Source organism: Chiloscyllium plagiosum, chromosome 33 (genome assembly GCF_004010195.1).
Source record: "Chiloscyllium plagiosum isolate BGI_BamShark_2017 chromosome 33, ASM401019v2, whole genome shotgun sequence".
NCBI lineage: Eukaryota > Metazoa > Chordata > Chondrichthyes > Orectolobiformes > Hemiscylliidae > Chiloscyllium > Chiloscyllium plagiosum.
This window is the reverse complement of record NC_057742.1, coordinates 3527009-3549452: the sequence shown is the minus strand read 5'-3', so window position 1 is coordinate 3549452 and position 22444 is coordinate 3527009. Positions and strand designations below refer to the sequence as shown.

Below are 22444 nucleotides of genomic sequence, written 5' to 3'. Positions count from 1 at the left end.
TGGATTGAGATCAGGAGAAATTTCTTCATCAAGAGAGCGATGAGCCAGTGGAATTCACTACCACAGGGAGCAATCATGACCAAAACATTGTATGATTTCAAGAAGGAGTTAGCTATAGCATTTAGGGCTAAAGGGATGAAGGAATATGGTGGAAAAGCCAAGAAAAGCTATTGTGTTGGATGATCAGCTGTGATCACAATGAACTATGGAGCAAGCTCAAGAGTTTGAGTAGCCAACTCCTCCGATTGTCTATGTTTTTGTGTTCAAGTTGGACTTGAAACTGTAAGTCTGTTTTTCTCTCCACAGGTGCTGCCAGATCTGCTGAGTTTTCTCCATAGCTTGTTGTTTTTATTTCACCATGATGCTCCCTTAACTTGCAAATGTATCAGCAAGCATGATATTAAACTATTATCTGTATTCAATTGGAAAGTTGACTAGGTCAATCTTACTCCTTTTCCAAAATTGGAAGAACCAATAAACTCACTAGGGATGTAACTTAAATTAAAAGCTACCCTTAGAAAATTGTTCTATAAGTTACATACTTCACTTATGGCAAGACTAAATGTTGAAGAACTTTTAATATTGAGCTCATGGTTTAAGAAGGGGAAAGAGCTGTTTTGCTCCACAACCATTCTTTGAGATGATGGCTGATTTGTATCTTAATCAAATTCTCTTGCTTTGGCTTTATACCCTTTAACACCTTCAGCTAACAATAAACCTAACAGTCTTAGATTTAAAGATATTAGTTGATCTGCTTTTCGTTTCTCATAGTTCGGCGTGCAGCCATTCAGTTTGGGTTGAAAGAGGTGGGTGATGACGAGGAATGGACTCTATTCTGGACTGACTACTCAGTCTCATTGGACAAAGCCATGGAACTAAAACGCTACCAGGTAATTAACCATTGTTGACCTGCCAAGGATAAATTTATAATTTTCCCAGATTCTATACCAGAACCAGGGAAACCTCACACATTTATGTAAGTGGAGATTCAGTTGATAAACAGAACAACAGTATAATATTGAGTTGTCAGCTGTGGCTCCACTTTGCTTCTTGAGGCAGAATGTAATGGATTCAAATTTCCCTCCAGTGACTTGAGCACACAATCCAGGTGGACACTTCCAATGCCAATAGCAAGAAATGCTGCACTATTGGAGGTGCTGCCTTTAGGATGAGATGTTAAGCCTAGCCCCTGTTAGATGCATGTAAATGATGTAAGGCACTATTTGGAGAAAAGTGGAGCTGTTGCCCCAGTGCTCTGTTGAATAGTTTATCTTCAACCAGCACACCAAATATGCAGGTTATATAGTCATTAGAACATTGCTGTTTGTGGGATCTTGGTATACATAAATTAACAGTAGTATTTCCTACATTATATCAGTGACAGGTATTCAACTGGACCAATTTGGGATATTCTGTAGTCCTGAAAGGCATTAACAAAATACAAACACTTACCACAGAGTCATGATATATCTGTAAGATTCCAATCAGCTGATTTCAGCCATCACACCAGTGGTACTAAATTAACTGCAGCATCTTTAGATTCAGGTGAAGAAGGGAAACCAAAATATTCACTCTTGATTGTAATGGACTGATTTCTGTTGAAAATGTTAGGTGTTAAAATAGATTATGAAGCCTCCCATGGTAAATTAATTGCAAGAGATATAGTTAAAGAGTGGAGTCACGGATGAGGTACACAAGAGTGACCAGTAGCTGTAGGACTATATATTTGCATTAGTCATCCAGAAAAATACAGGCACTATAAATGACAGGTGTTGCTGCACAACCTGTGAACAGGCAATGAGAACTGATTGCATTTTTTTTCTGCAGAAAATTAATCATTTTCCTGGAATGAATGAGATCTGCAGGAAGGATTTGCTGGCTCGCAACTTAAATAGGATGTTAAAGCTTTACCCAAAGGATTACAACATTTTCCCAAAAACATGGTGTCTGCCATCTGAGTAAGTTCATGGAAGGGCCAGGGAAGTGAAACAGCTGTTATATTAATAATAATATTAGATTAAAGCTAAACTTACAGAACACAACATGGAAACAAACACTGGGCAATGGATTGGGTTAGAAACTGGACCTATATCTCTGGGACTTCAGTTCAAGTTCAGATGGAATAATAATCTCCTCTGCCTGTGATAAAGATCCTATATGTTTAGGGTGTTTGAGTTTAGTTCATTTTAGAAAGGATTCTCTAACCAAACAATTTGCAATCCTCCTCAGAAAGACCATCTATAATGTTAAAAATCACACAACACCAGGTTATAGTCCAACAGGTTTAATTGGAAGCACACTAGCTTTCGGAGCGACGCTCCTTCATCAGGGACAATCACCTGATGAAGGAGCGTCGCTCCGAAAGCTAATGTGCTTCCAATTAAACCTGTTGGACTATAACCTGGTGTTGTGTGATTTTTAACTTTGTACACCCCAGTCCAACACCAGCATCTCCGAATCATGACATCTATAATGTATTGGTGAACCTGAAGTTCACATTGTTACACTGGTGCAATTGTGTTCCATTCCATGTTTACAGCTCAGTAACATTCCAGAAAACTAGGGGAGTTTTGCTCATTCCCAGATTAGATGTCAGGTGTTGCTAGATAGCAGCATTGGGTGCCAGAAGCAGAAATTTTCCGTTCGCCATGCTGAGTGTCCCTCGTTTTGAAAAGTATGGAAAAGATAGAAAATTAAGTCCCATCAATCCACTTCACTTTCATCTGTTAGTGAAGTACATGAGCTTTCCAACCATTATTAAACACCATAATACCTAAGATTTGTAAAATCTTCCCAAATCTGGATACATTCTAGAATCAAACTTGCACTGTTCACAAGGCAAGAGATGTCTTCTTACTTGATAATAATCTCTCCTCATCTCTGGTCTAGAGATCCTCGTATTCATGCTTACTTTTCTTTCCCTTTGTTATTGATTCACCATGCACTGTTTTAATTGTATATTAGTTTTATGCAGTTGGTGAGCATTAGCTATACATTCACCTGTGTCCCTATAAAAGGACATGGACTGAAGGTGTGATCATTGAGTTTGGAAGCGTATGCTAGTTGTTAACTTCAAAAATAAATATTTTTAGAAGTGTATAAAGATTGTCTCAAGTTCTACATTTCACCTGCCATTTGGAATATAACAATGCTCCTCCTTTAATTCGTCTCTAGCTAAACATGCAGTGTACCACAAACTCTTCTTCGACTTCTAGTCCCATTGCAATAACATCAAATCTGCCCCTCATTACATAGAACATAGAACATAGAACATTACAGCGCAGTACAGGCCTTTCGGCCCTCGATGTTGCGCTGCCCTGTCATACTAATCCCACCTACACTATTCCATGTAGGTCCATATGCCTGTCCAATGAGGACTTAAATGCACTTAAACTTGGCGAATCTAGGCAAGCATTCCATACCCTTACTACTCTCTGAGTAAAGAAACTACCTCTGACATCTGTCTCATATCTATCTCCCCTCACTTTAAAGTTGTGTCCCCTTGTGTTTGCTGTCCCCATACTTCGAAAAAGGCTCTCCCTGTCCACCCTATCTAACCCTCTGATTATCTTGTTTTTTTTACAAGTCATATTTTAACAAGTCCTCAAAATCATTGTACTCCTGGATTTTCTATTCTCCCATGATCTGTAGAGCTTTTGACTCCTTCCCTAAACCCTTTCCTCCTTCTTAAAGCCCATGTCTGACTAAGCTTTTGGTTATCTGCCCTGATATTGCCTTTTGCTGCTTGGTGTCCAATTTTGTTTGATAAGGCTCTCACAGAGTGCTTGCAACATTTTATTGTGTGATTCTATATGAATGAAAGTTGTTGTTTTAAATCTAAGCTTGGAACAACCTAATCACTCTATTTTGACTAACCTGAGCTACTCTCTTCCCATCCAATGTAGTAGAATCTATACCCAGGTTCCTGAGATCAGTGGGGTTATTTTGATTTTCAGTAGAGATGGAAACTATTTGTCCTTTCAGGTATCAAAGTTTTAAGTTTTAAGAGTCAAATCTTCTGTAAATGTTCAGAGTGTCTCCTGAGACCAACGTGCTAGTCAAGAGAAACAGCAAATGGACTATTTTACAACAATCTATTCACAAAGCAAAAAAATTAAAATCTATTCACAGACAAATTTCTAAAATCTATTTTTTCCCAGTGAAATGCAGTGTGATGAGCACTAGAAAGGAGAACAACAGTTCTGAATTTGTTGCTGGCAAGCAAATAGAATTGGGTGGGATTACTGTGCATAGATTCCTTTTCTTTTTACATAGAAATGTAGAAAATACAATCATCTGCAACAGAGTCTTCTGAGTGCAAATAAGACTTAGCAGTTACCCACTTGAATCCTACCAAACCCTCCAAAGATGAAAATAGTCATCTTCTCCCCAAAGGACAAACAATGATAAAGAATCAATGGTGCAGAAGACCATTTGGCTCATTGTGTCTGCAGTTGCAAAGGAAGAACCATCCAGCTTAATCATATTCTGGTTCATTGCTCATTGTATTCTAAGTTGTGGCACTTGTAGTGTCTATCCAGGTATTTGTTAGTGCAATGAGGGCTTCTGCCATGGCTATCATTTCATACCATGAGTTCCAGACCACACCACCCACATGTTCCCCCCCACCCACAATGAACCTGCAAAAGAGATCCTGACTGACAATCCCAGTGCAATATCTTTATACATACACATAGTCACAAAAGTAGTTAGGTTCTATATGTAGCATGTTAAAGAAACAAAGAAACATTGACTCTATCCAAAAAAACCAAAGCCATTTTTATTTGAACCAGCCTATTTTACATGTATTTAACGCACCGGGAGATTCTAATAACTGAACAGACCCCCCCACAGATACTAATGTCAAGAAGAGTGCTGTAATAATCATGACCTGATGAGAGTCCCATCATTTCCTTGCTGTGCACAGCTTACCTCTAAATTTCCTATGTGGGTGATAGTGACTACAATCTAGCAGTGCTTGATTGGCTGTCAAGTATTTTTGAAAGTTTTGAACTTGTAAAAAACATTGCAGAAATGCAACATTTTTTATTTTGTGTCGTTCTCTATTTCACTTAAACACGTTTCTTTCTACAGTTATCATGAGTTTATGGCCTACAGCAGAGCAAGGAAATCAAAGACCTTCATTTGCAAACCAGATTCTGAATGTCAGGGGCGTGGTATTTTTCTAACCAGGAACACGAGCGAAGTTAAACCAGGGGAAGACATGGTTTGCCAGGTGTACATTCCAAAGGTATCTTGCTCTGCTATACCAGTAAATACACCACTATTATATTTATGTGAATCTATGGACATTCGTAAAAGATAATTCTTAACTGAATATCATTGACTATATTTCTTTGATTGGATGAGGATGTCACTGGCAAGGCCAGCATTTGTTACCCATCCCTAATTGCCCTTGAACTGTGTCTTGCTAAGCCTTTTGAGAGGGCAGTCTATGAGTTTTGAGTCAAATGTGGGCCAGACTGGGCAACAATAATATCCCAAAAGGATATTATTAAAGAAGGTGGGTTCTTGCAGCAATTAATGACAGTTAACATGTTCATGGTCACTGAAACCAGTTTATGATTTATTAGCTGAATTCCTATTTCTCTAGCAACCGTGTTGAGATTTGAACCTGTTGTCAGTGCCTTTGCCTGGGCCTCTGAATTATGAATGCAGTGACATCACCACTATACCATCATGAAGGGAGAACACTATAAGTTTACTTTAAAAGGGTGAAAAAAGTCTTAGTGGGGTTTTCAATGGCTCAGTAGCAGTATTACTGACTGAGTGTTAAAGGACATAGCTGCTAGACTGGCTCTGAGGCAGATGGAGAGGGCGTAAATTATTTAAAATCTACTTGACATTCACATCACTGACCCACCTATCACAGATGCTTCTGTCCATGACCAAGTCAGTAAGAGTAACTACTTCACAGTTCATGTGAAGACAAAGTCCTTGCTTCATATTAAAGGTACCCTCCTTCATGTTGTGCATCACTGCTACAATGCTAAATGGATAGATTTCAAACCCATTTAGCTATTTAAACTGGGCATCCATGAAGTACATCAGCAGCATTCAATTCAAACAGAATCTGTAAATTCATGGTCTGGCATATCACCCCCTCTACTATTACTACCAAACATGGGGTTTAAACCTGATTCAAAGAACCCCATCAGTTGATGTTCAATCATCAGTAAAATGATGGAAAGAGCCATCAACAGTGCTATTAAGCAGCACTGTGAAGCAATAACTTGTTCACTGACACTTAGTTTGGGTTCTGTCAGTGCCATTCAGCTCCTGACTTTGTTACAGAATTGGTCCAAACATGGGTAAAAAGCCCATTTACCTCTCAGCTCTGACCCACAAGCCTCATTCCTAATGAAGGGCATATGCCTGAAACATCGATTCTCCTGCTCCACGGATGCTACCTGACCCGCTGTGCTTTTCGAGCAGCACATTCTCGACATGGGTAAAAAGAGGTGAACTTTTGAGAAGGAAGGTGAGAGTGATTCTCTGCTGGTTGGAATCATACCGAGCACATAGGAAGTTGGTTATTGTTGGAGACCAACCATTTCCATCCTTGGATATTGCTGCAGTAATTCTTTAGGGTCAAGGGAGATATTTTTAATCAACCAGTTCAGGTATGTGGTGTCAACCTCTGGAGCAGGCAGGAGTCAAGCGTTCTGGACCAGAGGTAGGGATACTACCATTGTGCCATGGGAGTCCACTCAGGGTCAGGGTAGTGTACTTTGCTCAACCTTCTTCAGCTTCTTTATTGTTAACCTTTCCTCCATCATAAGATCAGAATTGGAAATGTTTGCTGATGATTGCACAATGTTCAGCACAATTTGTGACTCCTCTGATAGTGAAGCAAACATTTCTGCCCAAATGCAGAAAGACTTGGACAACGTCCAAAGGTAAAATTAGACCTAATTTGACAGTAATTTTAAAAGTAAAACACATTAACAAAATTAGGAGATAAGGTCATTGAATTCCAACCAGAATTGCTCGGCCTGTGCAGTTATATAACCAGCCTTTGTTTACTGTCCAGGCCTCACACTTGAAAGGATAGTATCCCTTTGTGACATATCCCAGTGCACTCAGTGTATGCATGAAAGGGGCCAAGCGCAGAAGGAATATAAGTTATTGACATCAGGGTGGCTGACACTGTACTATATTTAAATGGATTTGCCCTTATTTTGACCATCTTGTGTCACTTAAGGGATGCCTTTTGCCTCTTATTTCTAAAATAGCTGGTGGCCAACTGAACCTGGGATTCTTTTTGGTGACCATATGCACTGTGCCCATTGGTACCTGGGGAGAATTAGGATCTCCAATACCACAAATCTTCCACCACCACCAACGACTTTCTACCTCTCCCAACTAGTTCTATGGTTAAGGTGTCCCTTGTCTTATAAGTGTTGATCACTCTGGCTACTGTATCTGCATTGTGCCAATCTTCTCTCTAACATGCCGACGTGTGCCAACTCTTCATTAATTTGGAATGTCCAGCGGCAGTTCAACAAAGCAGTTGTGTGCACCAGATAAAATTTGGAGGGAACATTAGCCATGAATTCATCCCTTTCAAAGAGCCAACAGTAATGGTTTAATTGTTAACATACACTGTCTACTTCCTGTGCAGCCATTCATCTTGGATGGGTTCAAGTTTGATCTCAGACTCTATGTCTTGATTACTTCTTGTGACCCTCTCCGGATATATTTCTACGATGAGGGCCTGATCCGTTTTGCCACCACAAAGTATTCTGAACCTACAGACAGGAATGTAGTAAGTAACGCTGGCTTATTGCTTAAAGCTACAAGGCATTGAAGTGCATTTAGCTTGCTTTAAAAGAAATATAGTTGGCCATTTTCCTGAGGGGATGATTTTAACCAAATTTATCAAGCGCAATCTCAAGAGTTCTGGTGATATGTTGGCTTTTCACTTCCAAAAACTCTTAGAAGTAGAAAATAGGAACAGGAGTAGACCATTTGACCCAAAAGCCAGCTCTATCATTCAACATGATCATGGTTGTTCTTTCATGTCAACACCATGTCAGGCGGCACAGTGGCATAGTGGTTAGCACTGCTGCCTCACAGCGCCAGAGACCCGCCTCGGGCAACTGTCTGTGTGGAGTTTGCACATTCTCCCCATGTCTGTGTGGGTTTACTCCGGGTGCTCCGGTTTCCTCCCACCGTCTAGAGATGTGCAGGTTAGGTGAATTGGCCATGCTAAATTGCCCGTAGTGTTAGGTGAAGGGGTAAATGTAGGGGAATGGGTTTGGGTGGGTTGCTCTTCGGAGGGTCGGTGTGGACTTTTTTTTATTAGATTACTTACAGTGTGGCAACAGGCCCTTCGGCCCAACAAGTCCACACAGACCGTCTGAAGAGCAACCCACCCAAACCCATTCCCCTATACCTAACACTATGGGCAATTTAGCATGGCCAATTCACCTACCCTGCACATTTTTGGACTGTGGGAGGAAACTGGAGCACCCGGAGGAAACCCATGCAGACACGGGGAGAATGTGCAACCTCCACACAGACAGCTGCCTGAGGCGGGAATTGAACCCAGGTCTCTGGCGCTGTGAGGCAGTAGTGCTAACCACTGTGCAACCGTGCCGAAGGGCCTGTTTCCACACTGTAAGTAATCTAATCTAATCTAATTTACCACATTCCCATTCTCTCCCCTGTCTTCCAATATGCGATAACCTAGAGAAATGTAGCTGTTTGTTGACTATATAAGTGATGCCCACATTTTCACTGAGTAATCTCAGTCCAAAATGGCCTACTGTGAATCCTGAGACTATGGCTCCTTATTTTGAAGTCCCTGGCCAGGGGAAACAATAGCCCTGTATCCAGTCTGTCTGGCACTGTTAAAATATTGATTTATTTATTACTGTCACATGTACCCAGGTATGGTGAAATATGTTATCTTACATGCTTTATAGGCATATCATGCTATACAAGCACATCAAGGTTACAGAGACCAAGTGCAAAACAAGCAAAGGGTTTTTAATGGAACTAAGAGAGAAGAGATGTAAAAATGGGTATGAATTAAGGTGTGAAAAGAAGAGGATGGGTCCTCCCTGCTAAGAGTGAAGTAATCAAGACCAAACTTTAGCAGATGGGGGCAGAGAATGTCAGAAAAGTGGAGAACAGACATTATATGATCAGTTTCTGAAATTCAATGTTGAAATCTTGATATATAAAGTGTAAATCTAGTGTAGGCCTAAGCAGAAAATTAGGTTGTTTATCAAGCTTGTGTTTGCTTTGTTGGAATTGCTGCAAGAAGTGTTAGCATGACTGCAAGGTGATTTATTGAATTCACAACTGGGAGGTGAGGGTAATTCCTTCTAACAAGCAGAGATGTTCCGCAAAGTGGTCACCCTATTTTTGTCAGGTCTTGCCAACACAAAAGAGACTGCATTGTGAACCGTGGAGTACAGTGGGCTAGTTTGGAAAAAGAGTACGAGTAAAACGTGGCTTCAACTGGAGTGTTTGGGGACTTTGACTGTGAGAGGGAGGAGGTGAATGGAGTTACATCTTCTGCATTGGCATGGTAAAGTGCCATGGGGGTCAAGGAGTATTGTGGTATCATTGAGGAATGGGCCAATGTATATCAAAAGGAATGATCATTCCAAAATGCCGGCTGTGGAAGGAAGGGGCGGAATGTTTTGATGATGGCAACTTATTGGATGCATGGAAATGGTGAAGGACGATCCCTTTGAATGAAAGGGCCAGTGGGTGATAAGTAAGGACAAGGGGAACCCTATTGTTGTTCTGAGAAGGAGGGGAAGGGGTGAGGGTAGAAGGATGCAAAATGGGTCAGCACAGCAGATGGCCATTGTGATGTGGGTGAGGGGAATCCTTGGTCAAGGAAAATAGTGGCATCATCAGAACAGATGTAACAGATAGAGAAACCTGGAGAATGGAATGGAATCCTTGCAGGAAGCAAGGTGGCGAGGAGGTGTATGTGAGGTAACTGTTGGAATTGGCAGGCTTGATTTGGATACTGTCTATTAAAATATTGTCTATCGTAACATTGAATATTCTTCACAACCCAGCCTTGACCCAGCCCTTTGGTAAAGAGCTCCACAGATTCACAGTTCCCTAAGAGAAGAAATTTCTTCATATCTCTGTCTTAAATGGGTGACTTCTTACTCTGAGATTATATCCTCTGGTCCTAGATGCTCCAAAAAGGAGAAATAATATCTTCACATCTACCCTGTCAAGCCCCTTAAGAATCAGTAAAGTCACTCCTCATTCTTCCAAAAGTTAATGAATAAGGTCCAACCTACTTAACCTTTCCTCATAAGAAAATCCCTCCATACTGGGATTAACTTAGTAAACCTATCCTTCCTGACTTCAAACTAGTGTACCTTTCTTTAGATAAGAAGACAGTATTCTAAGTTATCAATTCTCCAGTTTCAGACTGTAAGGCGCCTACATTTGTTTGATTTTTTTTTTCATTTTACATACCTGCAGAACCTTCTTACAGTCCACTTTTATGTTCCCTGCAAGTTTATTCTCATTCTATTTTTTCCCTTCTTAATCAACCTCTCACTGCAACTTTGTTGAATTCTAAACTACTCCCAGTTCTCAAGCTTGCCACTTTTTTTCTACAATTTGGTGACTTCTCTTTGGATCTAATACTATCCTTCATTTCTATTTTTGTCTTGTTTGGGTCACCTTTCCTGCTGTGTTCTTTCACCTGATAGGGATATGTGATTAGAGTCATAGAGATGTACAGGATGGCAAAAGACCCTTCTGTCCGACTCATTCATGCCAACCACATTTCTATATTAACCTGGTCCCATTTGCCAGTATTTGGCACATATCCCTTTAAACCCTTCCTATTCATATACCTAGCCAGATGCCTTTTAAAAGTTGTAATTATACCAGCCTCCACCATTTCCTCTGGCAGCTCATTTCATTCACGCACCATCCACTGCATAAACCTCTATAAATTCATCCCTCAGCCTTTGATGCTCCATGGAAAATAGCCTGAGCCTATTCAGTGTCTCCCAATAGCTTAAACCTGCCAGCACTGGCAACATCCTTGTAAATCTTTTCTGAACCCTTTCAAGTGTTACAACATCTTTCCCATAGCAGGGAGACCAGAACTGAATGTAATATTCCAAAAGCAGCCTAACCAATGTCCTGTACAGTTACAACATAATTGTTGCAATACATCCATTTACTTCTTCATTGCCATCCCTCTAAGCTTATCTCCAGGATAAATGTGGATCGCTTGGACACTACTGTGAAAAGAATGCTGGCATGTTCAAATACATTTAAAAAAATAATTTTCCTTGAATGTGTTTGATTATGAACAGTGGAAATTGTCAATTTGGGTGAAAATTCTGTTTAACCGGTTAGTGCAGTCATTCTGATGAAAGCTTTCGGAGTATTATCAGCTAGAGTGGGCAACTGAACAGCCTGCCCAATGTTCATCTTCCTTGAATTCAATGGATAGAGGGATTGCAGGGGGATAAAACCAGCATTGCACCCAATTTGTCATCTTTCTGATGGGTGGGTTAGGCTGAAACAGTCTCATTAATATCCAATTAATTCCATCTTTCATTTGCATTTTTGAAAGATGAGAGCAAAAGAAATGGCTTTTTCCATGCTAATTACAAACAAAAATCAACCAAAATTTCTGGACTGGTGTCTCTGATTCAAAATTCCCATTCTACTGTGTTGGTATGTTGTGTGGGAACAGGATTGTGCTTGGCCATGATGCACCTGTCTACTCTGAGATGGAAGAATGTCTAGTTGGGTGAGGTATTCACAGGTCTGGCCATTGAAAATGCACTAGTTTTGCAGTACTCTAGATGTCAACTATGACTCAGTTAGTAAATATTACACTAGCTCAAGAGGTCCAGCCTTCGAGTTACAATCCCAAAATTTTGTCATAATTGAGGTTGACATTTCCAGTGCAGTACTGAGGGGCTGCTACACTGTTGGAAGTTTGTAAGAACCTACCCAATTCTTTGATAGATGTAAAGGACCCCATGCCACTATTCAAAGTAAAGCATGGGAGTTTTTTCTGGTGTCCACATCAATATTCCTTAATCAATGTCGCTAAAACAGATTACCCAATCATTACCTTGTTGTTCTTTATGCGTTTCCCTTACTTAGAGCACTGACTTCACATAGTGCATGATAAGCTATAAAGTGTTTTGGGATGTGCTGAGGTCACACAAAGTGCTACAAAAACACAAGCTTGATCTTTATTTCTAGCTCTTGTTTATTACCCAGTTACATGGGGCCAGGTAACAGAGTGTCTGTTTACCCCTCTCCTCAGAGTGAAACTGTCACAAATGTGTTATTAGCAATTGCGTGGCTGCACTCCAATGTAGCTGCTAATTGAAAATTTGCTGCAATTTGACATTCCTATTGATGCTGACGACCCTGTCCTTCCATTGCTTACAGGAGGATATCTGTATGCACCTCACCAACTACTCGATCAACAAGCATAGCAAGAACTTCGTCCGAGATGAAAACAAAGGTAGTAAAAGGTGAGACAGCACAACAGCAGAGTAAATATTTGTTGCTTTCTCACAGGGTAGAATGAGCCTGGCCTTAGTAAAAGTGCAGTAGGTGTGGATGGTGATCAGTGCAGCAGGAGAGATAGTGCAGCCCTTATTCCATTATCACAGTAGCTCATTACCTCCTCCTGTTCCCCCTCTTTTTTTTAAGACATTTTATTCTTTTCCCCTTTTTAGGTTTGTCTTTGCCACTAGCCATCCCCAAGCCAAGATGGCTATCAGGCAACTGGCTTCCAGGCCTCTGTTCAGCTGGCTGTGAGGAGGTCTATATCAACCTGAGGTGAGTTGCCCATTCAAATTTTAAAGCTTACGCCACCCCACGTCCCCCACCCCCCTCATCCTGCCTGCACTCCCAACCTGCCTGTGGAAGGTGCTTGGCATGAGACTTTAGTGCAGACATAATTATGGGTGTTGAGCCCCTCACACTGTACCCTGGTCACCTCCAAGCCTTTGAATTCAATCCTAACCGAGACCTCAGCAGCCCTAATGAGTTCTCGTGACCTACATTCTCCAATTTTCTCCTGTTTCAATCCAGACTAGGGTCAATCATGGGGCGGCATGGTGGCTCAGTGGTTAGCACTGCTGCCTCACAGTGCCAGGATCCCAGGTTCGATTCTAGCCTCGGGCAACTGTCTGTGTGGAGTTTGCACGTTCTTCCCGTGTCTGCGTGGGTTTCCTCCGGGTGCTCGTTTCCTCCCACAGTCCAAAGATGTGCAGGTCAGGTGATTTGGCCATGCTAAATTGCCCTTGGTTAGATGCATTAGTCAGAAGGAAATAGGTCTGGGTGGGTTACTCTTTGGAGGGTCGGTGTGGACTGGTTGGGCAGAAGGGCCTGTTTCCACACTGTCGCGAATCTAATCTAATCAATCCCTTTATGAAATTTATGCTACTCCCTGAACAGTTCAGGGAGTAGCTTAAAAAGGGCTTTATATGGAGAAGGGGCTACTGTTTCATAACTCCTGGTGATGTGTGCTATCTTGCAGTTCTGATGGAAATCAATGGATCCCAGTAAATGAAGCTTGAATAAGCAGACAGTCTTAGTCGCATCAGACTGGCAGTCCAATATTCAATTTGATGGATTGTCTCATTCAGATATTCCACAAAAACATCCATAGGCTGCAACATTTCAAGAAAGCAGCTCACCACCACCTTCTCAAGGTCAATTAGAGATGTGCAGTAAATGCTCACATCCCATAAATGAATAATAAAAAAAGCTATGAAGGGGAAATTCAGCCATACTCAAAAGCTGAGAGGTGGAGCCAGGTTTGACATGGACTTGGGTGCTTAGGCCCTAGGCTCCTGATGCTTTGGTTGCCACAAGCCCTCCCTTCATCTGTTTGACATAAAATGAGGCACAAGATCAAATAGTGAGTCAACACAAACAATCCAAATGTGGCTGATTGTCGGAAATGAGCATATCAGCCCTGAAAGGAAAAGTTCTGCTGTATTGATTTAATGATCGAATACTGACTGACACTCCAGGTTGAGGGAGCTAAAAGTTCATGAGCAGCCTACTGACACAGAGGTGGCAGTAGGAAGGCCTCGTTCATTTAAAAGCATTGACATGTTGCTGGCCGATGGCTTGATCAAAACAGCGAGGAGGTCATCAGTCAGCAGTTGTCTGGCCATTAACATCAGTCTGTAGGATACTGCCATCTGGGGACCATAGTGAAAAGTCATCAACGCAGTCACATTATTGTGAAATCTCCAAGAGCTAAAGATTAAGCTGTCATTGCTGCTGCAAGAAACCCAGGGCCATTAATTTCTTTTTCACTGAATATTTTATTGTATTAGTTATAAAAATATTGAAAGTAAAGAAAGCGGTCATTTGACAGTCAGAAGTCATTCTTTTGGATACCAGAGAGTTTGTTGAATTCTTGATTGACTGTGGAGAGGTGTTGCATTACAAGGATGGACACATTGAACAAATGTGGGAGCAGTGAGAGTGTGGGCATTGCTGAAAAGCAATAAAACTTCTAGCGACAAAACTAGCCAGAGTTGGTAATCCTATGGCCATGTGGTTTGCCCCCAAGGGATCAGGCCAGACATTGCAGCTGGGAGAAGGAGGAGGGAGAGACATGGCAGTGTAGGCTTTCCACATGGAAACCAAAGGATAACTCCTGATCCACAAGGGAATTCTAGAAAGAAAACAAAGTGACATTTATGTATCTGGGTTCCTTCTGAATTTAGAACCCATTCCCAAAGGCTGTGGCTTGATAGGAACAATGTCACTGATTTTTTCTCAGGTCTCGAGTGACTATTGCAGATGAGCCTGAATAATTTATAACCTGTACGGTTAAAAAACTTCAGTTTAAAATTGTCCCCCTCTGGGCTTCTCTATGGATTATGGGGAGTGCCAAGAGGGTTACTAGTGCTCATGTCTGAGCAAGGATTTGGAAGGGTAATAAAAGAAATGATAAGCATTAATGATTGCTTTGACAGTTGCCTTTGTTATTGCAAAATACCGTGGTTGCTGGCAATCTGTAATAAAAATCAAAATTGCTGGAGAAACCCAGCAGATTGGCAGCATCTGTAGAGAAAGAAAGAGTTAACTTTGAGTCCAATATGACTTTTCTTCAGAATTGAGCAAGGAGAAAAGATAAAAATGTGACTGCCTCGTTTACCAATTCATTCTGTTATCATGAATCCATTATTGACTGTGGACCGTGTTGCATTGTTTTAAATGATGCTACAAGTTAGATAAGACCATCTGACGCATAAATAATTTATGAAAGTTGGGAGCTGACCAAACTGTAACATCTATTTCTTTCAGAAAGCTTTCTTTCTTTAACAAGTACATGGAGAACAATGCCTATGATTTGGAGAGACTGTGGAGCAGCATTGAAGATGTGATCATCAAAACTATCCTGGCTGCATATCCGGTTCTGAAACACAACTACCTCACATGCTTCCCAAACCATATTTCTGGCAGTGCTTGCTTTGAGATCCTTGGCTTTGATATCCTTCTGGACCAGTCTTTGAAACCCTGGCTGCTGGAGGTATGATAGTTGTGATGTTTCATCAATTTGCACAAAAGGTAGAATCATACAACAGAGAAAGAGGTATTTAGCCATTTATGCCTCTACAATTCATTGAAAGAATAATTTGATTTGTTCCTCTTTCCTATCCTATTTACCAGTGCCCAGCAAATTTTTCTCTCAAGTATTTTTCTGAAGCTAAATTTGAATATGCTTCAAAAACACAAGTTGCTGGAGGAACTTGGCAGGTCCGGTAGCATTTGTGGAGAGAGAAACAGAGTTAACATTTTAAGTCCAGTGACCCTTCTTCCAAAACAAAATCAGAAATTGCTGGAAGATCTCCAAGTCTGGCAGCATCTGTGGAGAGAAAGCAGAGTTAGTGTTTTGTGTCCAGTGACCCTTCTTCAAAACAATTTTCTTTTTGTTTTATTTGATTGAATTTGCTTCCATTGTCCATCCAACCAGCACATCTCAACTCATTTGATTTTAAAATGTAATTCCTCACACCTGATTCTTTTGCCACTTAAACCTGTCTTCTTTGTGCTGTTATCTGCTTGTTATGTTTCTAGGTGTTGGTGACAACTTATTTTGGCAAGTGCCCCTTTAACAGTCAATTACTTTTAGCAGGATGTATTCCTTACAAGCTGCAATTCTCTGCTATTTATTCTTGAGTAAATTTTATTGTGACTATTACAGGTTAATCATTCTCCAAGTTTTACTACTGACTCCAAACTTGACCAAGAAGTGAAAGATAACCTTCTTTACGATACTTTTTGCATGATAAATCTCGGTGCTTGTGACCGGCGGAAAGTTCTAGAAGAAGAGAGACGTCGAACAAATGAGCGACTTCTTCATATCTACAAGTCTCGTGAGGACAGGTAACAGTGTGTTGGAGAGAGAGTGTGTGAAATAATTCAATTAACAAATAGAAATATAGAAACAGGAATAGGCCCTTCAGCTTTTTCTGCCATTCAAAGACACTGTGGCTACTCTGTGACCCAAGTCCATAACTCAAAATAACTGATGATAAAATTAATAATTTAGATCAGTTGTCAATTTTGGATATTAAAATTAATTGCACTTGTGGCCAAGTTCCAAAACACTCATGTTTTACAAATAGAAATATTTTCAAATTTCATTGCTGAAAGGGCTGTAGCTTTTAGACTGTCTCTGGCCCCATATTCTCCAACCAACAAAATAGTTCCTATTCAGCTACTCTAACAACTCCCTTAATCTTTATATCTTAAGGTTTTGATTAATCACCCCATCACCTTCTGAATTACAATGATTACAACCTTGTTGTGTAATCTCTCTTTGTAATTTAACCCCTGGAATTCAGGCATCATTTTGGTAAATCTATCAAGGCAAATACACGCCTTGAAAATGATGGAATTGAGCACAGGCTCAGGATGTGGTTTAACCAGGACTTCGTGTATACAGTGGCAATCAGCGTGAGTGTGAGTGTCATGTGTCTACAATTCTGAGGCTATATGATGACACCTCCCAGAATGCATCTCATCTGATTTGGTGACCATAACCCAGTCCATTGTTACCTGTCTATTGGTGTGAAAGAATTCAGTGATATGTACTTTTGGCCGACTGCTCTCTGAACATTACTTCACACCAGAAGAGAAATTTAAGAACTATGGACACAACCTTAATGTCAGAGCTAAGCTGAAACAAATTTAGGAAGCATTTTTATTGCACAACTCATTGTTAACATATGCTGGAGCCTTCAAGACTGAACTATTTGTTTGGTAAGTACGTCAAGGAATATGCAGTGAAGATGCATATATAATGTTGAGATACAGGTCAGCCATGTCTAAGTGAATTGTGGAACAATGATAAGGCTCTGAAACAGAAATTGCTGGAAAATCTTAGCAGGTCTGGCAGCATCCGTGGAGAGAAAGCAGAGTCAATGTTTCAGGTCCAGTGACCCTTCCTCAGACTGATAGTAGTTAGGAAAAGGTTGGTACATGCACTAGGGAAGGTGGGTTGGGAAACGGTAAACAATATGTGGAGATGGAGCCCAAAGAAATATAAACAGTTGGGCAGACAAAGGAATGGGTAAAGGTCAGTCTGGGAGAAAGGATAACTGCTAATGGGAACTGTTGTTGGCTGACAGTGGTTTTTTTGTGGTAGCAGCCCATGTAATGACAAGGCTTGGTGTGTGGGGGTTGAGGTAAAGACATGGGAGAAGGTGATCGAGTCCTAAAATTATTGAACTCGATATTGAATCTAGAGGTTGCAGGGTTCCCAAGTGGAAACTGAATTGCATTGAACTTCACTGGAGCACTGTAGCAAGTCTGACACAGAGATGTTGGCCAGGGAACATGCCGAATTGAAATGGCAGGCAAGGGGAAGCTCATTTTTGTGGTCACCCAGTCTGCACTTCATCTCCCCAGTATAGAGCAGACCACAATGTGAGCAGCAAATACAGTGGACTAGATTGAGTGAAGTGCAGGTAAATCACTGCTTTACCTGGAAGGTATGTCTGGAACCTTGGAAAGTGAGGAGAAGGAAGTAAACAAGCAGGTGATACATCTTCTCCGGTTGCAAGGGAAGATGCCATGGGGTGTATGGAGGTGTTAGCAATGGAGGAGGAGTGAACCAGGGCATCTGAAAGGGAATGATCCCTGCAAAATGTTGACAAGGGAGGGGAAGGGGATGTCTATCTGATGGTAGCATCTCACTGGAGAGAACCGAAATGGCAGCTAATGACACTTTGGATGTGGATGTTGGGGGGATGATAGGTAAGCATGAGAGGGATCCTATCACTGTTGTGGAGGGAAGGGGGAGTGAGAGTCAAAGCACAGGAGATAGGCAGGGGGCCCTGTCAACTACAGTGTTAGGGAATCCTTGGTTAAGGAAGAAGGTGGACATTTTAGAGGTCCACTTGTCGAAGTTGGCATCATTGGAACAGAAGTGACAGAGCTGGAGGAGCTGGGAGAATGGAATAGAGTCTTCACAGGAAGCAGGGTTTGGGAATGTATAATGGAGATAACTGTGGGAGTCGGCAGGTTTTTAGGGGATATTAGTGGCCAGCCTATCCCCAGAAATGGAAACAGATATCAAGGAAAAGAAGGGAGGAGTCAGCCATGGAGCAGGTGAAGATGAGAGTGAGGTGGAAATTGAAAGCAAAATCAATGAATTTTTTTCCAATTCTAAACCAGAGTGAAGCAGCACTAATGATGTAATCAATGTACCAGAGAATGAGCTGTGATTGCATCAAACCTTTAACAAATTCTTCTATTCATTTCTCCTTCCTTTCATTCTCCAGCTTCCCCATAAATGTGTCCCTGCTACTAACCTCAATAACTCCTTGTCATTGCGATTTCAACATTCTCACCACTTCTTTGGCTATAGAGGTCTCTTGTGAAATTCTGACTGTCTTAGAGGAGGGATGAAAGGGTAAGGACTGGGCGATTTAAGAATGAAAAGGTCAAGATCTGTCTCAAGTGTAGAAAACAGAAGGAATAATTGATACCTTTTTCTTCAAATTAGAGCTGATGAAATAAAAAGCAATCAGGCTGCCTGGGTGGAGCAGATGGAAAAGTATGAAGATGAAAACATGGGAAACTTCAGAAGAATTTATCCCATTCCTGGCACAGAAAAATATGATAAATTCTTGAAATACAAACATTCGCTTTTCCAGGAAACTATTGCCTCCAAGGCTCGGGAAGAATGTGCCAGGTAAATTTTATATTGATTTGTGGCTGTCTTCTTCATTTCTGCAGTTCACTGGATATCTTTCACTGCCCCTTCACTGGCAGTCCACTGCTCTATTTGCTGCTCTCCTTGTATATTATTTAGGCTCTTGGAGTTGAGTCATTTTTGATTGAGAAAGAATAATGGTTTGCTTGAATTTGTGCCAGAACAGGCACCATCATGTACTTTATTTTCTGCTGAGTTTGCTGAATTTGGTGGGACAGAGATGATGACATTCCCATTGATAAAACATCTCATGTCATAGAGTCATAGATGCACAGCATGAAACAGACCTTTCGGTCCAACCCGTCCATGCCGACCAGATATCCCAACCCAATCTAGTCCCACCTGCCATCACCCGGCCCATATCCCTCTCCAAACCCTTCCTATTCGTATACCCAGGAGAAAGTGAGGACTGCAGATGCTGGAGATCAGAGCTGAAAAATGTGATGCTGGAAAAGCGCAACAGGTCAGTCAGCATCCAAAGAGCAGGAGAATCGATGTTTCGGGCATAAGCCATTCCTGAAAGAAGGGCTTATGCCCGAAACGTCGATTCTCCTGCTCCTTGGATGCTGCCTGACCTGCTGCGCTTTTCCAGGAACACATTATTTGTATACCCATCCAAATGCCTTTTGAATATTGCAATTGTACCAGCCTCCACCACTTCCTCTGGTAGCTCATTCCATACACTAAACACCCTCTGCGTGAAAAAGTTGCACCTTAGGTCTTTTTTATATCTTTCCCATCTCACCCTAAACTTATGCCCTCTAGTTCTGGACTCCCCGACCCCAGGGAAAAGACTTCATGTACTAGGGAAAAGGGAATAACTTAGCAATCTTTATCCATGCCCATTGTGAGAAGTGTGGGAATATAGATCTTGGATGTGTGCAGTATTGGGATCTGTTCAGATGCTTTGTTTGCCCCTCCACCCCTTCTCCTCTCAAACAGAACACCCAACACTCACTCAGCAAAATGGCCTCAGCCATGATAATGGGGTGAGCTGAAGATCTGGCTGCCCATGCCCAGAGCAAGAACAGTCACTCCTTTCATGATGATAACAGGGTAGACATTTGAGGGGTGGACTGAGACACGAGGTAAAATATTCTTACTGAGCAATTCCCACATCTTGTCTCTCCAGGCAGATGCGTCAAGAGATTCGGCAGAAGCAGGAACAGAAGGAGTTACTGCTGAAAGGGCGGAAGTACCCAGAGAGAAACCTACGGGGAGAGTCTCAGAACCAGAAGAATCTCTCATTGACAGCCTTGATGAAGCAGAAACCGCCTACACCACCACCCCCCATTGCTGTAATTACGTCACTTTTCCTGACTCACTGTTTTGTGATGGGACAAATCTCAGATTATTAATAAACCATGCTGGGTCTCAGCAGTGGTTCAGTGGATAGGGTCTCATCCCTATGTCAGGACATTGAGGGTTCAATTCCCACTCCAGAGACTTGAGGACTAAAATCTAGGCTGATACTCTGAAAGGGAGTGTCAGAGGTGCCATCTTTTGGATGAGATGATACACGGAGATCCTGTCCTGTCTGTCAGCAGAACTGAAGAAGAGTAGGGAAGTTGTTTTGCTCAACATTTAACCCTCAACCAACATTCCTGCGTAGTAGTATAATGATTATTATCATATTAGTGTTTTTGGAAACTTGCTTTGTGCGAATTGGCTGATTCAGTTCCTGTTACATAGTGACACTTCAGAAAGTACCTCATTGGTTGTAAAGTTCTTTGGAATGACAAAGATCATGATAAGGTCTATTTAACTCTTGGCATCCAGAGTGCACCAACGTTACTTCACATTCTGTACTGAATTCATTGATGCAAAATACTGTATCATGCTCTATGTTAGAGATTACCTTTTAGAATCTGGATTCAAGCCATACCCAGATCATCAAAGTAATTTTCTCTCGCTACTAAGAATTGGGTTTGGGTTGTCCTACTCAGGTTTCACTGGCATTAGACATTATAAGAATGAAACTGCTGCTGCACACAATAGCTCTTGGAGAGTTGGTATATCAAAAGGAATGTGTGTCACTGTGACAGCAGAGTGGCCGGTTACTGTTCAAGAGTTAGAGGAAATGAACCTAATCAGGGAAGTGTGGATAGCTATCCTGTGCACCTAACTTGCAGGTATTTCCTCTTGACCCTGGGTTCTCAAAACGGAAAGTATTCAATTCTCCAATCTTTTAATTTTGATATTAATTCATTTCCATCTAAGCAGTGATCAGTTTAAATGGAATGAAGGACTGACTCAGCACTTGGCTGAGTAGATGTGGTGGAAAATTTCAGTCACAAAGACACCTGCCCAAAGTCTCTTCAGCGCAGTCCTGTTTATTTTTAATAAAACGTGATAGCCAATGGGCCGCAATTTACTCATTCAATGTGAAGTCTGTGTGAGTGAGAACATTGGTCTCCTCATGGGGATCAAGTCTGTCAGGAACTAGGGCCAGAAGAGGGGCAAATTTTCCATTTTTAAAAATCCCTGACCTGAGGGATAGGAAATCCTTTTAATGTGGTCATAGAATCATTGAATATATTTTTAAAGAAATTCATTTGTGGGATGAGACTGTCGTTGCTTACTTGGCCAAATGCTGATGGTGATGAGCCAGCTTCTTGAACTGTTACAGTTCAACTGGTACAAATCTGCCCGCAATAATACAGCAAAGGCAACATACTGCAGATGCAGAACATCTGAAATAAAAGCAGAATGCTGGCGAAACTCAGCAGATCTAGCAGCATCTATAGAGAGAGAAATGTTTCAATCCAATACGCCTCCTCTTTGAAATTGAAGAGAGGTGGAAAATGGATGGGTATATTCTTTTGGAAAGGTTGGAAGAAGCAGATGGAACAGAAAGAAAGCTCAGGGAAAGATTAGAAGACAAGGGAGATTGGGGATTAAAGATGTCGCAAAAACAAAGGGCAAAGGGAATAATAATGGTTGTAGGGAAGGGGCAAAGTTGATCAGTAGTAGGTATTAATAGTAGATGTTGATAGCAGAATAAAGGTCACCTCTGTTGAAAGCCACAATCTGAAAACATTATAGACTCTTGGAGGTAAAAACTATCAAAATAGATTTGGAGATGCCGGTTTTGGACTGGGGTGTACAAAGTTAGAAATCACACAACACCAGGTTATAGTCCAACAGGTTTAATTGGAAGCACACTAGCTTTTGGAGCGACGCTCCTTGATCAGGTGA

The 22444-nt window shown here is 41.3% G+C and overlaps 1 protein-coding gene across 3 annotated transcripts in view; it reads left to right on the top strand.

Moving 5' to 3' along the window:
• LOC122539752 (tubulin polyglutamylase ttll6-like) overlaps nt 1–22444 on the top strand; it is an 83969-nt gene that overhangs the window by 48039 nt on the left and 13486 nt on the right. For 2 of the 3 annotated variants that reach the window (XM_043674786.1, XM_043674787.1), the window contains exons 4-12: nt 772–890; nt 1828–1958; nt 5095–5251; nt 7646–7789; nt 12439–12524; nt 15328–15553; nt 16229–16410; nt 19037–19225; nt 20379–20544. In XM_043674786.1, the coding sequence (XP_043530721.1) occupies nt 772–890; nt 1828–1958; nt 5095–5251; nt 7646–7789; nt 12439–12524; nt 15328–15553; nt 16229–16410; nt 19037–19225; nt 20379–20544 (1400 nt within the window). The remainder of the gene's footprint in view (nt 1–771; nt 891–1827; nt 1959–5094; nt 5252–7645; nt 7790–12438; nt 12525–15327; nt 15554–16228; nt 16411–19036; nt 19226–20378; nt 20545–22444) is intronic. The other variant, XM_043674788.1, reaches the window with a different exon arrangement.